Source organism: Rhododendron vialii, chromosome 12a, assembly GCF_030253575.1.
Source record: "Rhododendron vialii isolate Sample 1 chromosome 12a, ASM3025357v1".
In the NCBI taxonomy this organism is placed as follows: domain Eukaryota; kingdom Viridiplantae; phylum Streptophyta; class Magnoliopsida; order Ericales; family Ericaceae; genus Rhododendron; species Rhododendron vialii.
The window spans coordinates 439,490-457,779 of record NC_080568.1 but is presented as its reverse complement, the minus strand read 5'-3'; the positions used below and the strand labels follow the sequence as shown (position 1 = coordinate 457,779).

Below are 18,290 nucleotides of genomic sequence, written 5' to 3'. Positions count from 1 at the left end.
TACCCATTTGATCATGATGTGACCATTTCTTTTCTGTTGGATCAAATTGGTCCCTTCTGTTCCGATTTCAACAAATTTGCCCTTGAGTCGCAAATCGGGTTTTATGTTATGCAATACCCATGCGATTATCATGCCACCATATCTTCTCTGTTTGGACAAATAGGCACACTTGGAAAGAGTCAAGGACATATTTTGGAATTGAACCAGAGGGACTGAATTGATACAAGGGGAAAACTACAGGGGCTTTTCCTAACTTTATTTAGCTGAACTGATAAAAGGGCAAAAAAACAAGAAACAACCCATTTCTCTGGCCACAGATAAGCCAACTCATTAGGTAACAATCACTCTCTTTCAGTCTCTGAGTGCAAGTGGATGGAATGCCCCAAAGAATGATAGTATTAGCTCCTCACAATCCATCACCATACCTAAGATGATAAGATCAACAATCCCCCTTTCCCATACCCTAAAAGGCTACTGTTCTTAATGTTACACCTTCCCAAAAGTCAAGCAAGCAAGCTTTATAAGAACAGAAAAATGGAAAGCATCATTACTCTTTCAAAATATCATCCCTACACATATGTAAGCCCAATGAATATACACAATAGGACCGGTGCTTCTAGCTCAATTGGTCATTCACCAGTTCTCATGTACTGGGAGGTTCTAGATTTTTTTTTTGAAAACAAGAGGTTCTAGATTCAAGCTGATGGAACACCATCGATACCCCTTGTAGTAGTCTATCTTACCTAACATTCTATCGTCGGACAACAAAAATAAAAGAAGGAAAACTATATACACAATGGAGCACTTGCTGAGCTTAGGGTGGACCAATACTACTCCTATGCAAATCAATTTTCAACTATCATGCCTTACAAACATAACGTATTTGGTGAAGAATTTTGCAAATTTTTTCCACCACTAGCAAAGAATTTACTAGTTGTTTAGCTCCATCAAATAAGAATTCTGAATCCATACAATTATCACTTGATAACAAAATTAAGCAAAACATATGAATTTTCAAGAAGCCTTTTTGAACCAGGTAATAGATAAAAGGCCTCCTTCAAGTTGATTAATGAACTAACCAGTGGACCAAACAGTGTAAGTGCAAAAAAAAAAAACTTGTATGCTATCTTGAGGAGGAGACTCAGTGAGTTAATCTGTCAGACAAATTGAAATATAGTCCAATCACCCACTTCAGTTGAACATATTGGGAAGGGGCCTAACCGCCATGAATGCATCCACCATCTGAAATGAACGAAAGGGAATAGTATTAGTAACCACAAAAAGTCCTCAACTTGCAAATCCATTCTAGACCTAAAATAAGTATGAGACAACAATATAAACTTAGCTTGCTATATGATAACTTTCCAGAATCAAGGTTGTCCTTTGCTTAGTCATCAATTCCTAAGGTAACCCCTATGACCGATTAAAGATCCGGATATGAATTGTTTGTTGCATGAAATGAAATCCTTAGCCCTGATATAGAAGATTGTAACCTAGAAAAAGCATTGTGTTACTGAGCTCTAACCAATTCACCCCAATATATGTTTTTCCTTGAGTGGATGAAAGATGAACAATGACTCCAAGCAACCAAAGTCTTCTCAATCCCATGGAATACTAGTACTGACTTAAAGAGACCAATCGTCACCCCTTTTGGTGACTAAAATATCATACACAAATTTCTATGTGATTCAGGTAGCTCCTTCAAAAGTGGAATAGCCAACAATTAATATCGATTTCTGAAATTTAGTTATCTCTGACGAATAGCACAAGTCAGCAAGTGCCCATCCAATGCTACCGGTCTGTATTGGCAATAATAAAGTGTAAGGTAGAGAAAGAAGCCCAAGGTGTTGGAAGACATCAGTTGAGAGCCTTGAGGCCAAGCGACCATCATGAAGGCCCGGGCTGGATTGGACCATGCGCAGGTTCTTCTTTTCAAAGAATTAACTTGATAGTTAGCAAACAAGCTACGCTTGGAACTTAAAACCATGACACTGACAAGAATTATACTCAGCTTCGAGATAACTAGTGCCAAACATCAGTTGCGAGAACCAAGGGAAGATGTTTTCAAAGGACACTATATGCCACGCCAAAATAAAATTAAGAGGAAGCAAACGTTTCAACAGCAAGAACAGAAAACTTCTATTATACTGATAAGAATCGAGCAACATTGACATTGATTTACAGGGTGTACGTTATGTGATTCTTCCTGAAGGTATCTCCACATGCCAATTTGCTCGCTGTCTTTTCACTTGTGTTTAGTCTTTACAGGGTAAATTATTTGGGCTTCCTCGTGTTTTACTCAGTCGCTTCTAAGCTATTACTCGAAAAGGAGAGCATCATAAGATTATTGAATTTTTTTTTTTTTGAAGAATGCACTTAACAATCTATAAATTAGTCAATCGAGGAGTATCACAGAATTGGCTAGTCTAGTGATCACATTTGCAATTTCTACCAACAAAGCAATAATTCATCAAGAATGAAAGTGCTTACCTCATCAGTAACTGTAGCTCGAGCCCTCTGATGTCTTTCCACCAATTCTGTTAGAACTTCACCAAGCCGCTTCTTCACTTCGCCAGTTAGCATACTTCCTTCACCATATTCCTGGAACAAAGAACAAGGCATTCTTAAGAAACATGACATACCTGCAGCTACCATTTGAGCTTAGCAGAACGTAGTGGATAACGTAAGAACTATACAAAAGATATCTCACCCTTTTTATATGTTCTAGTTCAGCATCATCCTCGAGGAAAAAACCAAGATATTTGATTGATATGTCTACCTGCATAATATTGAGAAAAATATACCATGAAGGAGTTTAAGATGAGTATGCCTCCATTGCAAAACTGCATATCCTAAGAGGCATCAGGCTGAAATTTGGCAAAAACCTGCCTTGTCACAAGATATAAAAACAGAAGACAAGCAGCTGCATAGGAAGGTCAAGGAACTTAACCACAAATAATATGGATATGGAGTACAATAGGTACCAGAACAGAGTAAAGCTTCAAGCCTAACTAAGGTGCAACATTTCCTAATCATAAGCACAATGCAATGAAGGGTCACAGTTCATATGATCATTTACGAAATATAAATTATTTCTTTACCCGAACATTGGCACGATTCCCCAAAGGACTAGGATTCTAGGAATGTGGGATGGAGAAAGTATGATAATATGAGATATAGATGTCATGTCTTTGCGATGAAATTTCATTCTTCATCATACATTGACCAATTCAAACGATATTAAGTACCTCAAGATTCGCTCCATATTTTCTGTGATTCTCTATTGAATCTTGCCCACCAGAGAAAGCGTATTTATTAATCTGTGTACAAAATACAGACAGTTAGTAATCATTTGTGATCTAACATATGAGCATTCCAATTAACATGCAAATATTTCAATTGAATGCTGAATAATAGCGGAAGGCAACATGCAAATACTGCAATCGAATGCCGAATCATAGTTTGAGACAGCAATGTCCAACAGTGACCTATATTGTATGCATTAACTAACGAATTCCCTTCATCATCACATACAACACCATTTCTTACGTATTAAAACATACCAGCAAATCCAGACCACAACAATTGACAATCAAATCATGCAAAGATTTCAGTGCACACCAGAAAACACATACACCTAAAAGGACATTCAGTCTAGGATAGACTCGTAAATCCACTCAACACGCCTCAGCCCGGAAACCTACGGCTGGCTACATAATTTGTTTTCTCCAGTTGGCTTAGTATAAAACTACACAATCACTCAAATTCTAGACAAACTTCTTCCATATGCACAACAACAACAAACAATGTAGGTTAACGAAATCCTTTCCATTCATGGTAGCCAGTCCACTAGTATCACCCATATAAGCTATCATACGAACCTTGTTTTTAAGAATCTTTCCAGAATCAGTCACATATATGGCAGAATTTGGATCACTTGCAGACATTTTCCCTGTCTCTCCCTGCAAAATTCACGATGAGAGAAAGGAAAATCTATCATTAACATCAAAGAAATATAATCAAACCAACTAAAAGTTAGTTTGAATGATTAGATGAAGCTGCTCAAAGAAATAATCAATATAACTAATGTCCAAGAAATATAATCAATCCAGTTAGGCAATCCATCCAATATAATCAATCCAACTACAAAGAAAGCTGCACTTGAACGAACAAATTATTTACATTTTGCGAGAAGCAAAGATTGTTTGCAATCTAATTGAAAGAGAACCTGAAGGGCAGGAAAGAACAATGATTCAATCAGAGCAGGCTTGTGATACCCTAACCGAGGAGCAACATCTCGTGTCATTCGAAAATAAGGATCCTGAAGAAAATTTTGAGTCACAGTGAACCATAAGAAAAGCAATTTGGGAGATACCAAGTTGAGTTTACCAATATGAGATGTATTTAAACCAAACACAATAACACGCACGCAACAGGCAGATACTCTAAGGAGGCAATCCTTTGATGTCATATGATAATACAATAACTGTGATGCATGTGGAAAGATAGGAATAGTAAGCAGCTTAAATCAAAGCAAATTTGTTCACATCATCGAAAAACATCTGGCCATAAAGCCAATTTCCAGTAAGAAAGGTTTGAATTCCACAAGCTGTGAGACTTGAAAACAAGCTGTCAGATATAACAAAAAGTGAACGGATGGTTAAAGAGCTAAAGTCAAATTAAAATAAATCTAGAAATTTTTTTCTCCAAGCCCATTCTCATGATTGGTGCCCCTATAGTCTTGAACTCTGTTACTATGCTCAAAACCACATAGTACTAATTCAGGCAGCAAATGCTGTCATCTTGACTCTCCAAGATCCACAAACCACGGGCCTCTCTGATGGTATTATTATGAACACTATTTAGGGGACTGAAGCTTGATTCAGCCATTCAGGTGGGGATTATATCAAAGCTTCAGATGGCAATATCAACAACCAAATGTACGACAAGTGTGACAAGACTCCATTTTTGAAAGTAAAAAATCATGATAAAGATAAGGAGACGAAAGGGAAAAGAAAAAGTCTACTTATATTGCAAAACTTACCACTTTGGAAGATCTACGACACCTTAAACTGATACTTTGTTATTTTGCGGCTATCCAAAATTTACCGGATACAATTATTACACTAATCCCATAAACAAAAAGGAGCCTCCATGTTTATTTTTTATTCACTTATAACTGAAATTTACCCAGATCTTAACAAGCTAGACATATGAGGCAATAATAGGATCAAAAAGTGAACTGACAAGGACAAAAGCATTCAAATGCAGAGAAGAATCAACCTGATCAATTGCACATGGAATCAAGCAGCGGGGATTGTCTTTGCCTGAAAAGAGGTGTGGAAATGAACTGGGAAAAGACGGAGCAGCCTGCAGGTGACACAATTTCAGCATGTTGAAACAACCACTCTTTACACTAGAAAATTTGAGAACAAAAGAAAACGGAGGCAAGGGAGATAAATAAACATACATATAAGTCTTATTTCGATTTAACAAACCAAACATCCAACCCTAATGACGTAGAACTTTTAAAGCATGTGAATCCAAATTTTGAGCTAAAAAGAAGCAAATACGTGGAAACAAACTGGTGACAGCATTCTTGCATTCCTTTCACATTTATCTGCTCCTATGTAATGTGGACTCTGATACAGTTGTTGGGTGCAGGTAGTGTCAGGTGCATTGAAAAGATGCTCAATGAAGAAGACTGCCAAGTCGACTTTGGACAGATTCTCACTAGAAAGCAGCTTACTTATCATCAGAGAGCTTAGAAGAGTGAGATTGTGTCTCCAGGCAAGAGAGCTGGGGATATAGATGTGTCTACAACGGACGACCAAGCCTCTACCAGTGTATGGGCTTCTATTATGGATAACATTCCAAGCCTCCACCAATGTACAGGCATCTATTGTGCATAAATCATAATATTCCAGAATGTCTCAGTACTCAGTAGTCGTCCAACTTCATTAAAAGGAGCACGTACTTTGCATGTCCTATCAAGATCAAACTTGGATGCACCTACTGTTCTACAGCAGCAGTGGACAAGAAAGGAAGGAAATATAACAAACACAAGAAATGAATTTCCAAAGGCAACCGCTACGAGAAGGAATGGATACATATGCTAGGTAGTATAAGTCCCATCACTTTCAATCGTAAGCTGGAAGGATAGTTTTTTTGGCGCTAACAGGAAGGATGGAATTCATCAACAGTAGAACATAACTTTTTGCACAGCAGTGTATAGCAGAACAAAGGTCATACCTGAACAGCAGGAAAACTTATCTTTCCAATATGATCTTCACCAGTAAAGCCAAAAATGCCAACAACCTGAACATAGCACCAGCACAATGCTTTCAATGAAGAGTGAAGACTAATGACGGAAGACAATGAATAGATACCAAAAATATAAACTCAACAAAAAAAAAAAATCAACTGTTACCTTATTGTACGTGACACATTTGTCAATCCTCACCATGTTCTCGTAAAAGGCACTGCAAAGGAAAATTTTGTGGAGAGAAATCGGGAAATGCACCAGGCCAATAGTGTTATAAAAAAGATGAATTCAACGGAAATATGTTATATGCTACTAACATATGGAATAAAAAATGGAATGCCCCTACATTGCCATTGGAGTTATAAACGAATATTGAATGGGGTACATATTCAAATTCAGGATATAAAATCATGCCAAAAATCAGAGCAATATTCCCTATGAGGCATCTGAAGGGCCAAAATAAGAACTATAAGTACTAGTTACAGCATCAGTCGACGTGCTTAGCCAACACGAAGTAGTAGGGATTAGACATTAGTTGAGTCTTTTTCAAGCTGGGGTCTAGACATTAGTTGAGTTTGAGTTTATTGAAGTTAAGCATCAGCCTAGCCAAGTTTAGAAAAACTCAACCCTAATAACAATTCCAAATTTGGTTCGAATTGAATGCCCAGTTTATTTATTTTTTTAAAAATAGTGATTCATGCCTTCCTGGGGGGGTTTGTTGGAAGTAGAGCAGTCAAAGAATGGAACCAACCAAATTTAATGGATATCAAAATAACTGTTAAAGCATTAATCTTAAGATACTATGAGTTAATGGAACATGTATATCACTTACCCACCAACATAATTGAAATCCGAGAAGATGAAGGTTCTTGAAATGTCGAAGCCACAAGCTATAATGTCTTTAGCATTCTCGCGGGCAAGTCTTTTGCTCTCTTCCACGGATAAATTTTTCCACATGCACTTCTCATCATCAGTTAACTGTATAACAAGAGGAACCTTAAAAGCATCCTGCAAATATCTGCAGCAGTGTTACACGCTGTTCATAAGCTAAACAAGATGAACACGAAGAGGTTCAATATCTTTCTTCAACTCACCAACAAAACTTCTCATAAGGTAATATTTAGTTTATAGAGGCTTTACAAAATCTGGTCGTAGGAGGCAGACAAAAACAGAATATATACGCAATTTACTCACAGGTTCCAAAGCCACTCAAATTAATAAAGAATTAAAGACAACAATCAGGGAAATTACAGAATAGCTTGGCAGTCTTTTTGCACTACGACATGACACTTGAAAATCGCGGAACCCAATGGAGATGCAAAAACTCATTGAGCTTAGACTTCTGTAAGTACAAGCTTCACGTGTTGACCTAAACACCAGCTAAAATCCTTGTTGTAAGCCACTTGAAGACACCACCTAAGAACACTATGTGATGGATCACTTAATCAAGAGAGACAGCAGACAAAATACCCAGATGAAAAAACCAAATTATACCTGATACTATTTGGCACTTCAAGGGGACCGAGTACCCAGGCCACATTCGGCATTTTACAACATAGAATTATACATAATACTATGTACATGAAAGAGGTAAAACATATCTATGCCAAAAACAATAAAGAATATCTTAAAGGTTCTCTTGGAGCATCTCCAATGGCTTAAGCTGAAGTCAATTTTTTGGCTTGCTACAGTGTCAAAATGCCACTATTAAGCAATATGACTCCACTGGTTTAAAAGAGAAGACGAAATTGCTCGAGTCAAATCTGGTGCCAAAATTTGGCAAAGCTACAATTTGGCTTACAGTTGAAGATGGTTCTTTGGTGAGAGTTAATGCCAAATTACTGCATTGGCAAAAAAAATAGCTGAGGTTTGGAGATGCTCTAGTTAGTTAAAAAGAGTGCCAATGCTGAACTTGGATCCATCCACAGAATACATTCTGTTTTAGCGACAGTGACGTGAGCACAAAACATCCCCAAGACTCATGAGAACAGGTTGATTTACGCTAACTGGAGCATTTCTGCTGCTATTTTCCTACCTAGATAACTCATATTTCTACTGCTAAGTCTACACTTTTGATTTGTTCCTAGTAGGACTAGGCTGGTTTGGGTTGGTTTGTTTTGTTTTGTTTGCAACAGGCTGTTGCTTTGTTTGTTTCCTGTATGGGTGGAGTATTGGTAACAAACCCATCCAAAAATATGAAAACTTTAATACAGAACATAGAAAATTGCAACTGATGATGAAGTCTCACATATGTAGGACAACATATTTAGAGCTAAAGGAATGGAGAGCATACTTGGTGAACATGAAGGGAACAAGATGTCCCAAATGCAAAGCTTCGGAAGATGGCCCTCTGCCGGTATACAGATAGAACTTCTCCCGTCTCTCATACGCGTCAAGAATTTCATTGAAATCCCTGTCAAATATACACACAATCTCATAAGCCAGCGTGTATATGTAACACATGTACAGACGGGCGGAGCCACAATTTTCGAGCAGTGGGACCGATACTTAGAAACATACCTGATTTTGCTGCCTATATGCTAATCAACCATAGAAAGATCGGTAACTAAAGCAGTAAAGCCCCTTGGGCAGTGATTGATATGCTAAAAGCGTCTCAACATCATTGAAAAATGTATACAAGTCTACAAATGTATATTGATCTTGTGATTTTTTTGCTAAAATACTGTAACTTTTATCGCATTGTGTGTGCAATATCCACCCCTATTAGACAATTGTTAGCAAAACAATAATCCACGCGCCAAAAAAATTTGTCCCGAGAACGTGAAAACATACATCTTATAAAAAAAAAAACTTTTTTTTGATAAATTAAAACAACTTTAGAGAGAGAGAGAGAGAGAGTACCGGTGAGCGAAGAAAACGCCACGGCGGAGGAAGACGTGAGGGGGGCGAGAGGTGAGGCGTTGGACACGATCGATGATGGATTGGTCCAGCCTTTGACAGCCGAATTGGACAATGAGTTTGTCGTAATCGATTTTCCCTCCCTCCTTGGCCGATACCTCCCATGGATTCACCACTTGGTCCTCTTCCTCTTGCTTTTCTGCTTCTGCCACCTCGCCTTCTTCCGCCGCCATCCCCGTCCCCTGTTCTCTGTCTCTGTCTGTCTCTGTCTCTCTTTGTCTCTCTCTTACTAGGGCACCAAAACCAACATTAAATTAGTACTCAACGCTTTTAGACGATGCCTATCTGCCCAATAAAATACAAGTACGTGGGGTATGTTCTCCAATCCTCTCAAGAAAGTATTCACGCTTTTATAAATATATTATAAAAATGTCTTCAAAAGGTAGATAGTGCCGTAAGCACAGACAAACACTAGTATAAATGGAAGCGCGGGACTCTGCTATGGCACAGCACCCCCTACCCACTGGGATTAAAAAAAATCTTAAGTTTTCAATTTGTAATCCTAAAGAGCAGAAACGTGATTATGAGAGCCTTAGAGATAAAATTTAATTATGTCTCTTTAGAATAATATGAACAGAATAATAAGATCTTCACACTGGTTCAAACTGATTGAAAATTTGAACAGTAAATTTTTTAACCATATTTTTAAATATATAAACTGTCTAAAAAATTAAAAAATTAATTGCTCCAATTTTTAATCTGTTTGAACAAGTGAGAAAATCTTATTATTCTGAACATATAATTCTAAAGGATCGTAATTAACTTTTGTCTCTAGAACTTTCATAATTAAGCATCTGCTCTTTATTTAGAATCTTGTAGAGCAAAAACGTGATTATTAGAGCCTTAAAGACAAAAGTTAATTATGTCCTTTTAGAATAATATAATCAGAATAATAAGATTTTCGCACTTGTTCAATAAATTAGTTCAATAAATTAAAAATTAGAGCACTTAATTAAAAATATGATTAAAAAATTTACTGCTCCAATTTTCAATCAATTTGAACCAGTGTGAAGATCTTATTATTCTGATCATATTATTCTAAAGAGGCATAATTAAATTTTATCTCTAAGGCTCTCATAATCATATTTCTGCTCTTTAGGATTACAAATTGAAAACTTAAGATTTTTTTTAATCCCAAACGGTACGTTACCTTTTGGGGGTGTGGGTAGGGGGCGCTGTGCCATGAGGCACAACAGAGCCCCCGCTTCCGGTATAAGTATATAGGAGTACCTATAATGCGTCGAGACCCTTTTTTGCGGACCAAGATCCCCTGTCCGATTTTAATTTGGACAGGGGCCTGTCCCACTCCTCTCGACCATTGATCTCGCAAATTAACGGCTGCGATGTGCCGAGCAAAAACGACGTCGTTTTGGAGCAAAAAGTGTTCGGCACATCTCAGCTGTCGATTTGCGAGATCAACGGCCAAGAAAAATGGAATACCATGTCCGGATTGAGATCAGACAGGGGAGCTCGGTCCGCATAAAAGGATCTTGATGCGTTATAGGTACTCCTATATACTCTTAAAAATTAATGGTTCTGATTGTTATTATGGGTTTGGAGGCTCACAAATGGCCCAAATTGAATTGGATTGGAAGCTAGCAAAACTGGATAGGATATGCTCCCGTCATATACTACGCTATGGAAAAAGGTTTCTTTAAAAACACATTTCGAGAGCGAGAATGAAGAGTAAGAACACAGTTGTGAATGGAAACAAAGAGATTATTAAAGAATTATACGACTAAGGTTGATAAATCAGCGTAACCAGCTCTAGAATATTCAAAATTAATTTGTTTATGTAAGAAAAGAAATCGATCTCGAACTTGAACGAACTTTTGGAACAGGGACGAGGTCAAACTTAGGTAGCTTGCATGTATCTTTTTTTCAAGTGTTTTTAATAAAATTTTATCGCCTATAAAAATAAAAACCTTGGGTAACAGGTAGCTTGCTCCACGGGAACCACCAACCCGAACTCAATGAGACCCGCTATCATTAAACCCGTCTGAACTTGATCAAACGGGTCATTTGCCACTCTACTACTGGACCCTATAATATTACCTCTAAACCCTAATATAAACCTCTAAAGTCTCCCCCGCACACACACGCACTCTCTCTCTCTGAGCAAAACAGGGCCGCCATATCCGCTAGGTATGCTTCTCATCTGCTCTACTTTTCGGTTGATCCTTTCCTGTGAAGATTCTGGGTTTATAATCTTGGTCTTTTTGTGTTCCCAATCTTGGTCTTTTTGTGATCAGATTTTCCTCATCTGAGACTAAGAGAGCAACAATTTCCGTGAAGCTATGGCTCTCGTAAGTTTCGTATGCCTTTTTCCCTCTTTATGTTTAGGTCTGCACTTAAATGGCGGATCTGCATGTGATTGCACTAACCGAAATTGGCTCTCTGAGAAATAAGAGCATCTGTGTTGGTTGCAAAGCCAAAACCTTTTTTTTTATATATATCGGCAAAACCTTTTTTTTCTTTGGCTTGCACAAAGTATCGTCGTTGCACAGGCCACCGATTATGGTCAGATGCATAATTAAGTTTTTAAGTCTTACAAAGTTAATAGTGGGGGTATCTCTGTTTCCAGAGAGTAGGGTCTGTGGCTCAAATTAAAATGAAACAAGTAGCAGGTAAATTAAAATTGGACCTGGCACAATTGGGAGGATTCGAAGCCTTCGCACAATTCGCTTATGATATAGATAAATGGAAAGAGAATAAATTCTTTACACTACCGGTGTAAACATTTGTTTTCTCGAAATCAATTATATTGCACCACGTCGCCATGTTCTATTGATTGGAACCACTGTTTTGCAACGTGGTGCGATGTAATTGATTTGAAGGAAACAAATGTTTACACCGGCGGTGTAAAGAATTTATTCTCAAATGGAAATCAGAATCAATTGGCAAGTAGTTACTGCCATATTATCTAGGTTCTAAAAGTCACGAGGCACTGGTCGGGCGGCCGGGCACCGACTAGCACCTAGGCCGATTAATCCTTGGCCTCTAGAGATTAGGCGGATTTGTCATTTATCATTTTTTATTTTTTTTCACACATTCTCCTACCTCCCTCCCAAGTTCTGAGAGCAAATACAATTATAAAACAACATAAGTAGAACAAAACATTAAATAACATGAAAGCTAAGTAATAATTTGAAGTTCAACGTTCGATCGTACAAGAGAACTTGGTAGGCTAGAAATGTATATATATCATAGTAAAACTACACCAAAGCTCCTTGTATTATATTACCACTGCACTAAAGCCCTTAATTTTTAAAATCACACTGCCTACCCGTTAATCGTCCGCCTAGCCGTGTAATCCCACATAATCCGCTAAGCAGATTGATCGCCGATTAGTCCCGCCTATCGGCCGTTTAATCGGCCCGGCGCCTAGACAAACACCTAGGCCTTAGGCGCGGTGGCGGGGCACCGCGTCAGCCGATTTTTAGAACATTGATGTGATCAAGCATGGATTTTTCCTATTGCTACTCATAGTTGCTTTGGGAATCTTCTATCTTGTTGTAAATTTTGAAGAATTGATAATCCTCCAATGTCAGGGCTCTTTTTAATGGGAAAATGCATTATCCAAAATTTATAGGACCCTATTGTTGTTTATTTAAGTACTGAAGTTGGTGGACAGATGGCTAGTTTCGTGTATTCAATTTCCTTTGCAGGTTTTACATGCGGGGAGCACAAATAAAAATGCTTTCAAGGCGCTCATTGCTGCAGAATACACTGGTGTTAAAGTTGATTTGGTCAAGGACTTTGAGATGGGTGTGTCAAATAAAACTCCCGAATATCTCAAAATGAATCCTATAGGGAAGGTATGCGTTTACTCATGCAGGCTTTTTTTACTTAGGTAGCTTACTCAGATGGTTACGATTTCTTTTATCCCCCAGTCAAGTGTATTCTATTTTATAGGTACCTGTGCTTGAAACACCTGATGGGCCCATATTTGAGAGTAATGCCATTGCACACTATGGTGAGTTTACTTGTTTTAGATGTTCGGCTATCTTTTAGGGACATTTCATAAAAACATAATTCTTATCTTTGTTGCTCCAGTTGCTCGCTTGAAGGATGCCAATCTACTTTATGGATCTTCCCTTTTTGAAAATGTGAGGAATTGACTTTATTTATTTATTTTCCTGAATTTTCCGGTTTATGGTAAAAGTTATGCTCTTTTTCTTTCAGATTATTAGGCCATTTTATTGAACTATTTCCCTTGCAATCACCTTTGTTCTGATAGGCCCTGATTGAGCAATGGATAGATTTTTCATCTCTTGAGATTGATGACAATATTTTGCGGTGGTTCATTCCGCTTATTGGTTTTGCTGTCTATCTTCCCCCGGTATATCCGACATATCTTACACCTCTAGATGGTATTGTATCTCATGCACAACTTCTTCAATTGTTGTGTAATACTTATCTAGTGAGTACTATGCTGTGATTTATGTTCAAAGGCAGAGGAAGCTACAATTTCTGCATTGAAGAGAGCATTAGGTGCTTTGAACACCCACCTTGCTTCCAACACTTACTTGGTTGGACATTCTGTCACATTGGCTGATATTATTATGACATGCAACTTGGTTCTTGGATTCAATCGGATCATGACTAAGAGCTTTACTTCAGAATTTCCACACGTAGAGAGATACTTTTGGACCATGGTTAATCAACCAAATTTCTACAAGATATTGGGTGACATTAAACAGGCAGAGTCTGTCCCACCTGTTCAATCAGCAAAGAAGCCATCACAGACGAAGGAACCTGCAAAACCTAAGGCCAAGGATGAACCGAAAAAAGAGACAAAGAAAGAATCGGTGAAGCCTAAGGAGGGGGTAGTTGGAGAGGAGGAAGAGGAGGCACCCAAGCCAAAGCCAAAAAATCCTCTTGATCTCTTGCCTCCAAGTAAAATGATACTGGACGACTGGAAGAGACTATATTCCAACACAAAGACCAACTTCCGTGAGGTTGCTATAAAAGGTCAGTATACTACCCCTATTTCCATTCCTTGTTATGCACTTTGCTAGTACTCAAGTCTCCTCGTTCAATATTTACCTTGTGGATTACTCACTGAGATGAAGAGCGGATATAGAGCTAGGCCAATCTGTCAGTTTGTTGACAAGTTGAAATTGATGGTTATCATCCTTCCTCTTTGTATGTGCACAGATTTATCTCTCTTGATATAAAGTATTGTTGAGTCCAATGAGCAAGCATTGTTTTGACTCGTGGCCAAGCAATGACATCTATATTCTTTTATGGTATAATTTGTAAACTTTTGATTTAAATTGCCCAATGCTAACATACTTAGCCTTGCTAATTTGGGCTGCTAGCTGCTTGAGACATTATTAGTAATTCTGGCGTAGAAGCTTCAATTCATGCTAATGCAGTATTTGAGAAACATTTATAGGATTTGTCAATATCTTTTTGGATTTTTCTTGTGTTATCTGTGTGGTTCCGGTATATATAGTCTGTTGTATAATGTTTGATGTTTGCATTTGTAAGTCTAATATCACTGTTTGCATTTGTAAGGCTAATATGATTGTGTACGCGATCCAGAGCCTTGTAAGCAAAGTATTACCAACTTGGACACGTAACTCAACCTGAGCGTTACATCGACGTGCTGATTTGATTCCCCAACATCTATCTTGAGAGTGTCCAACACGTGATCGCCACTGATACATGACCTTAAACTGTGCTTCATAGCTTCTAGGCTCGACCGCCTGAGCAGTTTCGAAACATTATTTGAGTGACTGCGACTCTCCTTTGAGTTCTATTTTGTACTAGTTTTTCACATGCAAATACTAATACCCTATTGGCCCATTTTTTTAGCAGGACAAGTTTTGAAGAGGTATGTGGGGATATAATTATAGGAGGGGGACATGATAGAAGGGGGGATTTATGTAGGGGTGATTACTTATACAGGGTTTGTTTGGGTAAGGGAGATATAGATGGATAATGACATTTCCGTAAGTAACAGTGACATAATGGCATTTTTGTAAGCAAAAGCCGGATATAGAGTGTCCAAAACTATGGACACTGGGGAGAAAGGCCATAATTAGTCTGGGTGTGGAGAGATAATTTAGTATCCCGAATTTTTATTTGGATGTGAAAATGAAAGCAAACCCCAAACATGGGCGGCGCTGGATTCCGATATCCGGGGCTATGCTATATCCAGACATATTTGACCCCTAACAAACAGGGTGTACCGGTTTACGTTTTGGTCACTTCAAGACATGAAATATATATATTTTTTTTCAAACTAGTGAATTGAGCAGTCTTGTTTTGGTATATATTTGTCTCCTTGTTATTTCTCTTAGATGAAGAAAATTCGAATATAAGGAAACAAAGTCTAGAGAGTGCCCTCTGAAAAATCATTAAGAGTCAAATTTTGCAGGACGAAATACATAGACAAACCTATGAAGCTCCTATCTGATAAGTTTGCAGAACAATCATAGAAATCACCCGCCTTTGCCACCATCACCACCACAAACACCCACTGTCATTGCAAACCTCCACCACGTTACAGCATTCTCACCCACCAATCACCATCATCATTAATTACTATATCTGCCCCAGCCCCACTCGTTTAACCACCACTTCACCATGACCACTACTAGTACCATGAAAAAATTATGATTTTTCACTACCATAATGACCCTACCAGCACCACCATCATCTGCCCTACGTCTCACCACCATTGAAACCAACACCACTGCAATAGTGAAACGCATAAATTTCAGGTATGGCACACCATGTGCATGAACACATAGAAATACATATTGTGCTTGTATTTGTATGGACGATTGTGCTTACATATATGTTTTGGTCTGTCATGTACACTATAGGGTTTGAGTTCTTAAGGGAGATATATAGATTGTGGTATTGTTTAGAGCTTGGAAGGTTTTGAAAAAGATGGATTGGATTCATATTCATAGGGATTAATTGGAGGGATGAAGGGAGTGAGATTGATGCTGATGATAGTGATGGATGTGAAGGTTTAGATGGATTGGAATTTGAGAGTAGACAAAGGGAAACTTGGAAGAAAGGATGTGCAATTTGGCATAAGCATAAATCTGTGCTTCGATGTACACGTCCACAAATACGCACATACCAGTGCTTCTGTTATCTTTGAAATGTGGCCAACTTGTAACAACCTTATTCTTAATTAGCTAAGGCTCCTGTTATTTTCTTGGTTTGCAGGATTTTGGGATATGTATGATCCTGAGGGATACTCTCTTTGGTTTTGCGACTACAAGTACAACAATGAAAATACAGTCTCCTTCGTGACTTTAAACAAGGTGGGTGGTTTCCTACAGCGAATGGATTTGGCTCGCAAATATGCATTTGGGAAGATGCTAGTGATCGGTTCAGAGCCCCCATTCAAAGTGAAGGGATTGTGGCTCTTCCGAGGGCAAGAGATCCCTCAGTTTGTGATTAATGAATGTTACGACATGGAATTGTATGAGTGGAAGAAGGTAGACATTTCTGATGCGGATCAGAAGGAGCGTGTGAATCAGATGATTGAAGATTATGAGCCTTTTGAAGGTGAGGCTCTGCTGGATGCAAAATGCTTCAAGTAAAAAGAACAAATCATTGGCAGAGAAAGGTAGTTATAATTTGGCATCTAACCTCTGTCAGTTGTTTTTGCCCTCGTTTGAATTTGTAATCCGAGGCTCATGACTGTTGAATTGGGATTTTGTTTGAGAGTTTTCTATTCTAGTACTCGTCTTTTAAATCAAATTTACGAATTACTATGATTGTCCTCAACTGGTTTCTGAAAGGTAGATTTGAGATACTATTTTTATTCATGATAACAATACACTCAGGGAGATTAAAGAAGAAGAAGAAGAAAAACAAAGTTAACAATAGGAAACATTACCTAGCCCTTGCATTGGCCAACCCAATTGATCTATAATTTGAGAATTTGTAGGCCCTATTGTGGAATCTGTAATGAATGTTCACACTAGGAGTCACTTTCATCCTTGCCATTAATTGTGTTGAATAATTCATCAGTAAGCAGGTAAATGCACCCAAATGAGGAAACAATTGTGTGAATGTAGACTTCTCATTTTGTTGTCATGTGACTCTTCATTCGAATGAGCCAGACTTTCTTCGTTGGTCCCCTCGCGTTTAGTCGAAGAGTACGTATGCAGACTACTAGTAGTAGTACAAGGGATGGGATTCTCTTGAGCCCATATTGTTCGATTTTTACTTCTTTTTTCCAACCGGGTGCTTGGTCCGCTTATGCGCACCACTATTAATCCCCTGAAGTTAACAACTTGCTAAACCTTTAGTGGTTTCAAGATCTCGAACGCTTTCGTGAGATTTGACCTTTTGATATTTTGGAGTGCAAGCGCTTCTGTTTTCTCGATCATGTCACTCGATCGACCCCTTGGGGTCCAAATAAAGGATTTGACCATTTTTTTTTTCTATGGACAAAAAGATAGTATAGTTAAAATAGTTAAATTAAAATATTAAAAAAAGAATTGAACTCCTAATCTCCTTTTCTCTTAGGCACCTAAGTGCACCACATGATGCAATTCAATTGGACCAAAAGCCTCTTGGCATTGATGTGACCACGTATGTTTGTGGGTCCCAACACAAGTCTCTTTTTATGGTTTTGATCCCTTCATTTGGTAAATGTTGATGTATACATTATACATTAAAAGTTAACTGAATCGCTTAATATTGTCACGTTTTTTTCCTTGCAAAATTGAATTTATCTATCTTGAAAGCCATGTTTGTGAATCTGTGATGGAGCCCACTTCCCCAAGAAATCTGTCCAGTGCATATATTGGTGGACTATTGAATCCTTCTCTTATTACGGAAATTATTGAAAGCCCCCGAGCAAGATTGAACACAAATTTGAAACACATATTAGTGTGAGATTCGTGTACATCCTTGTTCCAGGGGCATTGAATATCTTCTCCTCCTGGTAGAACAAAGGGAGCTGTTAGATTGAAAGAGCAATATACTATTCAGTCAAACAGCCAGAAACTCCTGATGATGAAGTCCAAAAAATCTCAAGTATTTGTGTGTTATGACCTGTTTCAAGTTATATGTGAAAATGTCCAGCCTTTTCAAAATTTGAAAGGCCATATAGAAAAAAGTT

The 18,290-nt window shown here is 38.1% G+C and overlaps 2 protein-coding genes across 2 annotated transcripts; one reads left to right on the top strand and one right to left on the bottom strand.

Annotated features, from left to right (window-relative positions):
- Positions 1-903: 903 nt before the first annotated feature.
- Positions 904-9,517, bottom strand: LOC131309323 (tryptophan--tRNA ligase, cytoplasmic). Its single transcript, XM_058335976.1, has 12 exons — positions 9,128-9,517; positions 8,559-8,678; positions 7,098-7,283; positions 6,431-6,482; positions 6,253-6,318; positions 5,284-5,370; positions 4,229-4,321; positions 3,882-3,962; positions 3,249-3,320; positions 2,711-2,779; positions 2,491-2,601; positions 904-1,242 (listed from the first exon to the last, which is right to left on the bottom strand). Exons 1-12 carry the CDS (start codon positions 9,355-9,357, stop codon positions 1,192-1,194), a joined length of 1,218 nt encoding a protein of 405 aa, XP_058191959.1. The 5' UTR covers positions 9,358-9,517; the 3' UTR covers positions 904-1,191.
- Positions 9,518-11,221: 1,704 nt separating this feature from the next.
- LOC131311166 (elongation factor 1-gamma-like) lies at positions 11,222-16,945 on the top strand. The gene is made up of 8 exons (XM_058338507.1): positions 11,222-11,329; positions 11,437-11,490; positions 12,853-13,002; positions 13,100-13,160; positions 13,241-13,293; positions 13,425-13,526; positions 13,639-14,158; positions 16,379-16,945. Exons 2-8 carry the CDS (start codon positions 11,482-11,484, stop codon positions 16,756-16,758), a joined length of 1,275 nt encoding a protein of 424 aa, XP_058194490.1. The 5' UTR covers positions 11,222-11,329; positions 11,437-11,481; the 3' UTR covers positions 16,759-16,945.
- The last annotated feature ends 1,345 nt before the right edge of the window (positions 16,946-18,290 follow it).